Source organism: Dendrobates tinctorius, unplaced genomic scaffold (genome assembly GCF_039654945.1).
Source record: "Dendrobates tinctorius isolate UK_male_01 unplaced genomic scaffold, ASM3965494v1 ptg000166l, whole genome shotgun sequence".
NCBI lineage: Eukaryota > Metazoa > Chordata > Amphibia > Anura > Dendrobatidae > Dendrobates > Dendrobates tinctorius.
The window spans coordinates 5,887,228-5,897,119 of NW_027361833.1; the positions used below are offsets into that span (position 1 = coordinate 5,887,228).

General features: G+C 46.7%; 1 protein-coding gene across 4 annotated transcripts in view; it reads right to left on the reverse strand.

Annotated features, from left to right (window-relative positions):
• TGFBRAP1 (transforming growth factor beta receptor associated protein 1) overlaps positions 1 to 9,888 on the reverse strand; it is a 91,910-nt gene extending 82,022 nt beyond the window's left edge. The window contains exons 1-2 of one of the 4 annotated variants that reach the window (XM_073550661.1): positions 9,750 to 9,888; positions 2,387 to 3,121 (exon numbers count right to left, since the gene is read on the reverse strand). In XM_073550661.1, the coding sequence (XP_073406762.1) occupies positions 2,387 to 3,089 (703 nt within the window). In that variant the 5' untranslated portion in view covers positions 3,090 to 3,121; positions 9,750 to 9,888. Of the gene's footprint in view, positions 1 to 2,386; positions 3,122 to 9,210; positions 9,339 to 9,378; positions 9,503 to 9,749 lie in introns of those variants that run through there. The other 3 variants (XM_073550660.1, XM_073550662.1, XM_073550663.1) reach the window with 3 other exon arrangements.
• Positions 9,889 to 9,892: the final 4 nt, after the last annotated feature.

Consider the following 9,892-nt stretch of genomic DNA (forward strand, 5'->3'; position numbering starts at 1 on the left):
TCTCCCATCTCTAAGAGGTGGATCACACATCCGTTTTTAGACGTCAGTCAAAATCCGCCATTTTGCAAAAAAAACGGATCAGATCCATTTTTTTAACCAGAGACTTGCATTAGTGGCTAAAGCGGATCCATCCAAAAAACGAATCCGGTAGCATCCATTTGTGGCAAAACGGAAACGGATCCGTTTTTTCACACTTTGGCGGACGCCAAAAAAACGGATGTGTGAAACAGGCCTAACAGGCACTTTGCCTGCAGATTGGTGGAGGTCCAGGTCCTTTGTAGTCTATGCTTTCTATTTAATCCGTAACCCTGCTTGTGTTCATGCTCAGACAGCTGTGAGCTCCTGTCTCTCGAGATGTGCACTGTTAGGCCAGAGTCACACTACCGTACAACACAGCCAAGTGCTATGCAATAAAACATCGCTTAGTACTCGGCCCAGTGTTGCTCTATGGGGGAGCTCACATCTACGATTATTTTCTTATGCCAAATCGGCACGAAAGAACAATCACAGCATGCTGTGATTGGCACCGAGACTCGGCCAACTCGCACCAATACAAATATATGGGTGTGAGTGACACAACAATCAGCACTTGGATATCACTGGAGTGCGGTGCGATATACGCCGGTAGTGGAGGAGATGGAGAAATTAATTTCTCAACCTCCTTCTGCAGCTGTGCTCCGATCCTCTCTGTGCCTACCACACATACGCCATGAAAGTTTAGTTAATAGAAGCCATATCATTTGTGTGTATATATATATATATATATATATATATATTATATATAGTCCCGTGCCCATATACCCATCATACATATCCGCCATCCCATAGTCCCGTGCACATATACCTGTCATACATATCCTCCATCCCATAGTCCAGTGCCCATATACCCATCATACATATCCTCCATCCCATAGGCCCGTGCCCATATACCCATCATACATATCCTCCATCCCATAGGCCCGTGCCCATATACCCATCATACATATCCTCCGTCCCATGCCCATATACCCATCACACATCCTCCATCCCATAGTCCCATGCCCATATACCAATCATACATATTCGCCATCCCATAGTCGAGTGCCCATATACCCATCACACATCCTCCATCCCATAGTCCCATGCCCATATACCCGTTATACATATCCTCCATCCCATAGTCCAGTGCCCATATACCCATCACACATCCTCCATCCCATAGTCAACCATTATGACATCAGCATCACCATGGCAACCATTATGACATCATAATGAGGGGCGGGGCTTGATACACACTTTTTCGCCATTATGTAGATAGGGGCAAAATTGTTTGGTGAATTGGAACACGCGGGGTTAAAATTTCACCTCACAACATAGCCTAGGACGCTCTCGGGGTCCAGACGTGTGACTGTGCCAAATTTTGTGGCTGTAGCTGCGACGGTGCGGATGCCTATCCCGGACACACACACATGAAAAATAACTGACTACAAAAATAGATTTTTAAGACTGAAAAGGGGGACTGGGAGGAGATAAAATAAATATTCAGGGTTGCGCAACCAGACATAACTACCAAAGAACCAACTGCCGTACTATTGCCACAAAAGTGGCTAATTATGCTCATGTGGTGGGCAAAAAGATAACATACTGCAAGAATGCCTTGTCTACACCATGTCCAAGTGCTTTGAGATTGTAGTGCTAGCAATGGCTTCCTGCAAGTCTAGAATTATAGAGATTTCCTATGATACAGTAAAGGAGACTGAGGCTACATTACAAACCAGAGATGAAACCAATGAGAAGAGCCCATAAATGCACATACGATGTGTTATATAGGAAAAACAATTCGCACAGCAGTCGCGTGTCGTACTTATGGCGCTAAGGCAGATGCCAGCAAAACAGCACAGGACCACTAAGGACAATGCTTGTCTGCAGCGGTCACATGCTGGTATCTTGTAAACAAAGACTGTCTGGGACCACCAGACAGACTAGAACAAAAAAACATTTACTCCATCACGGATTGTATTAGTACCCACGGAATTGATTGTAGAAATTACCAAAGTTACCATAATACAAAGACCATTCATTAAGTTTTATCCGGTAGTGGATTATATTAAATACATACAAAATTAAGGAATTGTGCAGTCAGAATGCGCTCTAAATCACAGCGTAATGCAGGTGAATTGATTTAACTTGCGACTTGCAAGGTACAGCGACCGCAATAAGCAACAAGTCCAACTCAGATTTTTCTAACTTGCTTGTTATGGTCGCTGTGCCTTGTGGAGCACAATGCGACCCCATTCACCTGCATTAAGCTGCGATATAGCAGCAGCCATAAGACCTGATCCCAGCACCAAATCACTGGGTAATCCCAGCAATATAACAATGTTAGAAGGAAACATTTTTTTTTTACCTAATCCTCCAGGTCCAGCCAGAAGAAACTCCTCTCTGCTGATCCTCTTTATGATCGGCCTCTTCTGCTCACTGGGATAGGGGAAGAGATCCTGGCAGTGTCCAGTACCATAGTTCAGGGTAACATAGCGGCTGCTGAGAGCCAGGCACAGAAAATGCCCGTCTGCTGCTAGGGCACAAGGCTGCTCTGGTGTGGAGACCTCGCGTACTAGATGTACCCGCTCCTGAGCCACACTGAAGATTTGCACAGTACGTCTCTTAGAGGAGATCACACAGACCTCCACGCTGAAGGGATCCCCACTCACCGGATTCTCATTGAGGGTGAAGCTGAGCACCCCTCTAATCTTAGTTCCTGCAACTGGCTCAAGAGAGTCGCTGCACAGCAAAGATATGGTATTGTCACACAGCACCAGGAGTCGTCCCAGGGCGGACGCTGCTCTCAGTTCACATATTGGTTTCTTTAATCCCAACTGTCTCTGCCTCTGTCGGGTGGTGGTGAAGCTAATGTTAAGGTGGTCGGATGGCGGAATCAGGGCAGTGACCGCAGCGTTGTTCTCTTCTACTAGCAGAAGATGGTGAATGCAGCCATCATTAGTGCCAATGTACAGGTCATGCCCGCAGCACTCCAAGCATTCGATCTGTATCCCTGGGGGAAGATGTTCCTTCTCTGAAGCGCACACCAGTCTAAACGCCTGCACACTCATGGCAAAATGGAGAGAGGGAGCCCCAGGGCGTCCTGGAAAGGTAAAGACGGAAATAATGAGCAAAGGTCTGCAAACACATCAGCACCTTATTACCCAGCATCCCATAATGTCAGCAAAGGCTAGAAAATCTTAACCCATAAAGGATTAATCATCTTATTATCTTGGTAAAAAAAAAATTAATAATCTCCTTTATAACAGGACTTTCACCACCCTGACAGTCTTATAGGTCCTTTGTATATAAATAGGCACAATCCATTGCTGTCGGGGATCAGTTTCACTGGGATGACACCATGCAATATCCCTGGAATATGAGAAGGGAAATGTAGGAAGATGTCTCACGCCACATTACCTCTATTCTGCCAGAGTTATGCAGTAGCAATCAAAGTCATCAGTAATGGGAAGGACCCCTAGCAAGACCCCACACACACACATTCTAGCTGTCAAAGTGAACATGAGGCGTTACATGGCAGCAATCTTAATTGACAATTGAAACTAATGCAGGCAATGTCAAAGAGTAGAGGACCCTCCACCACTAAATGTCTTCCTAGCAGATAACTTACTGCAAATATGCTGCAGATTTTCTACCCAGATTGTGGGTGAAGAACCTGCAGCCTATTAGGGCATGTTCACACTCTAAAATCCTCCTCAAGAATTGCTTCAAAAAGGCACCGTAAGAGTATATGCACATTGTGACTCCGATTCATCAAGGTGTTTACGCCATAAAACTGGCTTTTCTCGCCGGTGTTGACCAGCTCAGCCAAACTGTCGAGAAGATGGGACATGGCTACAAAACACCTCTTAGGCTACTTTCAGACTTGTGTTATGAGGCGCAGCGCAAGGCCGCCACTAAGCTCCGCCCCGGCCGCACCTCCTCCGGTCAGCTCCTCCTATGGACGCATGGCGCTGCATGCGACCGGCGTACCCTATATTTAGCCTTAGGTACGCTGGCCGTGCGCTGGTCTGCTTTTGCCGATGCTTTTGCGCCGAGCGCACAAAAATGCAGACCAGCACACCCAAAGCTAAATATAGGGTACGCCGGTCGCATGCAGCGTCATGCGCCCATAGGAGGAGCTGACCGGAGGAGGCACGGCCGGGGGAGGAGCTTAGCGGCGGCCCTGCGCCTCTTAACGCAAGTCTGAAAGTAGCCTTAATGGATAGGGGCCCCGAGTCATTTCACTGATATTTTGGAGCGGACATGAGGCCACGCTCACACCATGAGTCTCTGGTCAGTATTTTTCCTCAGTATCTGTAAGCCAAAACCAGGAGTGGGTGATAAATCCAGAAGTGTGACGTGTTTCTATTAGGGTGTGTGCACACGCTGCGGAATCCGCGTGCGGATTTTGCAAAATCCGCAGATAAATCCGCAGGTCAAAAGACCTGCGGATTATCTGCGGATTAGCCTGCGGTTTTGCCATCTCCACAATGGTGGAGATAGGAACCCGCTGTGGATTCCGCAGAAAGAATTGACATGTCAATTCTTTCTGCGGTTTCAAAACCGCAGGTAAACCGAGCGGAAAAATCCGACCCGTCTACACAGCGGGTTTTTTTTTTTCCCATTCATTTGAATGGTACTGTACACCGCAGCTAAAACTGCTGCGGGTCCGCAGCAGCCGAATCCGCAGCGTGTGCACACAGCCTTATTGTCCCACTCCTGGTTTTGACTTACAAATACTGAGGTAAAAAACTCACCAAATACTGAACCTGTGAACATGGCCTCAAGCAGATATTCCAAGTTTTTGAGGATATGAATAGTTTCTGCTCAGTTTCCACAGCAAAAACTGAAACAAATCTCAGACTACACGTACCCTTACATCAATAGGGTGTATGAAAAAAATATGCTTCTGGAAAAAAAAAAAAAAAACTGTTCATGTATGTGCACACAATCCAGAGTTGCTGCGAGTTGGACGCTACATACAGTACTTATGCAGCGTCAAACCCGCTGGATGGGACTTCAAGAAATCTCCTGTCCACTATGTGTCCACAGATGCCCACGGACATGTGGTGCGTCTCTCCAGACCACAGAATGTCAATTTCTCTAGAATGTATTGAACGTGGTAAATCCACACAGCTCAGTGAACACATGCAGATTCGCCTGCGTTCAATAGATGGCAGCACATTGGATGCAGAGAACATGCCCTGTGTCTAAAGGGCTGCTAGTTCCAGATCGTGTGCACCCAGCCTTACAAAACTCTTCAAAGATGTTTTAGAGAACACTTCAGCAAAAGAAAAGCTCCTCCAAAAACTCTGCCTCTCCCCCCCACCCAAAAAAGACAATGCAAACAGAAGAGTGCTTTTTGAAGCAGTTTTTTTTCCAAAATCATCAAAATAACACAGAAAAAAATCCATACAGAAATTAAAGGGGTTGTTTACTTTCAGATACAAACAAAACGCTATGCTCATCCTCCCCGAGTACACCAGAAAGATTTCCTGTGTCTAGCCACGGCCTTGGCCCTGACGTCATATCTACAGTATGGCAGCTAGTCACTGAGCTCAGCAGCTCTGCCAGTACATACAGAACGCCTCCCTCACAGTTGTTGTGCTCAATTATTGGCTACCTCAGCGTCAGCGCGACATGATCGCCAGCCACAGCCAACCACAGGGAGCAGCGGCAGAGACTCGCTGGTGGACAACGGTAAGGGGAGTACAGCGCGGTTTGTTGGAAAATTACAGTGCCTTGCGAAAGTATTCGCTCCCCTGGAACTTTTCAACCTTTTCCCACATATCATGCTTCAAACATAAAGATACCAAATGTACATTTTTGGTGAAGAATCAACAAGTGGGACGCAATTGTGAAGTTGAACGAAATTTATTGGTTATTTTAAATTTTTGTGGAAATTCAAAAACTGAAAAGTGGGACATGCAATATTATTCAGCCCCTTTACTTTCAGTGCAGCAAACTCACGCCAGAAGTTCATTGTGGATCTCGGAATGATCCAATGTTGTCCTAAATGATTAATGATGATAAATATAATCCACCTGTGTGTAATCAAGTCTCCGTATAAATGCACCTACTCTGTGATAGTCTCAGGGTTCTGTTTGATGCACAGAGAGCATCATGAAGACCAAAGAACACAACAGGCAGGTCCGTGATACTGTTGTGGAGAAGTTTAAAGCCAGATTTGGATACAAAATGCTTTCCAAAACTTTAAACATCCCAAGGAGCACTGTGCAAGCGATCATATTGAAATGGAAGGAGTATCATGCCACTGCAAATCTACCAAGACCTGGCCGACCCTCTAAACTTTCATCTCAAACAAGGAGAAGACTGATCAGAGATGCAGCCAAGAGGCCCATGATCACTCTGGATGAACTGCAGAGATCTACAGCTGAGGTGGGACAGTCTGTGCATAGGACAACAATCAGTCGTACACTGCACAAATCTGGCCTTTATGGAAGACTGGCAAGAAGAAAGCCATTTCTCAAAGATATCCATAAAAAGTGTCGTTTAAAGTTTGCAACAAGCCACCTGGGAGACACACCAAACATGTGGAAGAAGGTGCTCTGATCAGATGTAACCAAAATCGAACTTTTTGGCAACAATGCCAAATGATATGTTTGGCATAAAGTCAACACAGCTCATCACCCTGAACACACCAGCCCCACTGTCAAACATGGTGGTGGCAGCATCATGGTTTGGGGCTGCTTTTCTTCAGCAGGGACAGGGAAGATGGCTAAAATTGATGGGAAGATGGATGGAGCCAAACACAGGACCATTCTTGAAGAAAACTTGTTGGAGTCTGCAAAAGACCTGAGACTGGAACGGATATTTGTTTTCCAACACGACAATGATCCCAAACATAAAGCAAAATCTACAATGGAATGGTTCACAAATAAACGTATCCAGGTGATAGAATGGCCTAGTCAAAGTCCAGACCTGAATCCAATCGAGAATCTGTGGAAAGAGCTGAAAACTGCTGTTCACAAACGATCTCCATCAAACCTCACTGAGATCGAGCTGTTTGCCAAGGAAGAATGGGAAGAATTTCAGTCTCTCGATGTACAAAACTCATAGAGACATACCCCAAGTGACTTGCAGCTGTAATCGCAGCAAAAGGTGGCGCAACAAAGTATTAAGTTAAAGGGGACGAATAATATTGCACGCCCCACTATTCAGTTTTTTAATTTCCACAAAAATTTAAAATAACCAATAAATTTTGTTTAACTTCACAATTGCGTCCCACTTGTTGTTGATTCTTCACCAAAAAAATTACATTTGGTATCTTTAGGGTATGTGCACACGCTGCGGTTTTGGCCGCTGCGGATCCGCAGCGTTTTTTGCTGCGGTGTACAGTAGCATTCAACCCTATGTAAAAAAAAAAAAAAAAAACGCAGTACAGACGGTGCAGAATTTTCCATGCGGATTTGCTGCGGTTTCAAAACCGCAGAAAGAATTGACATGTCAATTCTTTCTGCAGATTCCGCTGCGGTTTGCCATCTCCTCCATTGTGGAGATGAAAAACCGCAGGCTAATCCACAGGTCTTTTGACCTGTGGATTTACCTGCAGATTTTAAAAAATCTGCGCGGCCAAATCCGCACCCCAATCCGCAGCGTGTGCACATACCCTTATGTTTGAAGCATGATATGTAGGAAAAGGTTGAAAAGTTCCAGGGGGTCGAATACTTTCGCAAGGCACTGTACTTCCCGAGTCGTCTCATGGGAAACAGGCTAATTCCCTGGATTAACATCCCAGCACAGAATCTAGTGCCCAAAACCAATAATATTAGATTTTTCAAGAGAATCATCCAGTCCCTCCTTGTCGTTTTCTAATGAATCAACTATTACAATATCATGGAAGATAGCCCCATAATCTCACTGCTTCGATCAACGTCTATTAAAAGCTGGATAAAGGCTGCCACAAGGAATAAAGGAAGAGGAGGAACGTGGCTGTGTGCGGGTACATGGTTCACCATTACAACAGCACTACCCCAGCTGAGAACATATCCCCGATTATCATCAAGGGGAATTATAGAAACAGCTAAGGGTATGTGCACACGCTGCGGAATGCTCTGCGGATTTGGCAGAGCGGATTTTGTAAAATCCGCAGGTCTTTTGACCTGCAGTTTTGCCCTGCGATTTATCACCTCTACAATGGAGGAGATGGCAAACCGCAGCGGAATCCACAGAAAGAATTGACATGTCAATTCTTTCTGCGGTTTAGAAACCGCAGAAAATTCCGCAGCGTCTGCATAGCGTTTTTTTTTTCCCATAGGTTTGAATGCTACTGTACACCGCAGCAAAAACCGCTGTGGATCCGCAGCGTGTGCACATGCCCTAAGGCTCCTTTCACTCAGCATTTTTGCACGTTTATTGGTCCTGTTGGGGCTTATCCAAGGACCCCAGCAAAACGGGATTTGGGCGTATGCGTCGACGGGGCCATAGAATATAATGGAGCCGAGTCCGACAGAGTCAACGTGCTCTGACGCACATCATTTTCGGGTGTATTCGGCTACTGGAGGCGGACACCCAGACGCAGTGTCTAGCAGGGTTCCTGTTTACTCATCTTCTGTGGTTCCGAAGTCAGAAATGTGTATGGTCAGAATATCACTCAGAGAAGTGGGGACGGTTTAGTGGCTGACATTTATGGTACAGTCTAAGGAAACCTATCACCACTGAATCTCCGACACCTCATCACACGGGGACGGAGGCTTTCCTGCTCAGTGCAGCCTTCCTGTTAGCAATCTCCCACTGAAGAACTCTGCAGTCAGCACCATTCCAGCAACTCAGGACAGAAGCCAAGAATTGAACATGTTGGATCACTGGTAGTGAAGGAACTAGGCCAGGCAGGATTTGGCAATAGCAACCCTTTAGCTTTTAAACCAAAAGCACAATGAGGGATGAAACCATCACAGTGACACCGATGTGCCAGAGATCCAACACGTGTGCCGAAGTGGAGCCGGCGCCCATAGGAAGCAATGAACCCCAGCTGTCACGCTCCAAGGCTCTAATGTACAACTGCTGCCTTCTTCCTGGCATCATTTCGGTAAATGTTCCCCACATGTGTTATACAATGGACAAATCCTATTCCGGAAAGATCAGAAGATGTCACAATAATCGGCATCCAGCAGGGAGGCCTGCATTTCTACATGGCCCAGCCTATAGGTGTCAACGCACAAACGAGACCTGTATCATCTCCGCGCCCCAGTATACGGATTCTCTATCTGCTGCCGCTCCAGCAGACTCAGCACTGAGGAGTCAAAATAGCCAAAGGGGCGTGCCGAAATCCAGGAGTGTCCTGGGGAGCATTGCAGTCCTAAGACCACGGAGCAGAAATCCCATGCAGCCCCTTACTTATATCTGGCTAATGAGTAATACGCCATCACTACTGCGCTCAGCTTTCCTACACTCCTAAACCTTCATGTGCTGCGTCCACTACGCCTGCATTGCTGAAAGCACCCATGAAGCAGCTGGAAGTGTCGCCCCCTACAGACAGCGATCAGCTCACACGCCCAGCCACCACCGCGAGTGGCATCAGGGCTGGACATTATATAGCGTGTACAGCAGGTGACCAGCACGTATGTCACACACTATGTATTAGTGCACGTCACTGCCCATAGGAGGGTCCCCAGTACTGCAGCGCTCTGTGCGCGCACTGTCCTGATACAGCCGTGACTGCGCGCAGCACTCGCATATCGGGACATCAGGGTGTGCGGGGATAGTACCTGTCTGTGCTCTGGCTGCCCCGGGCCTCCTCTCTGTCACTGTCACGTGTTACAGAAAGAGGCGTCACTTCAGTGACACGTGACCTTCTACCCTGCCACTGGAAGCGCTCACGTGATATCTCATGCAGCGAGCGGCGGCGGCC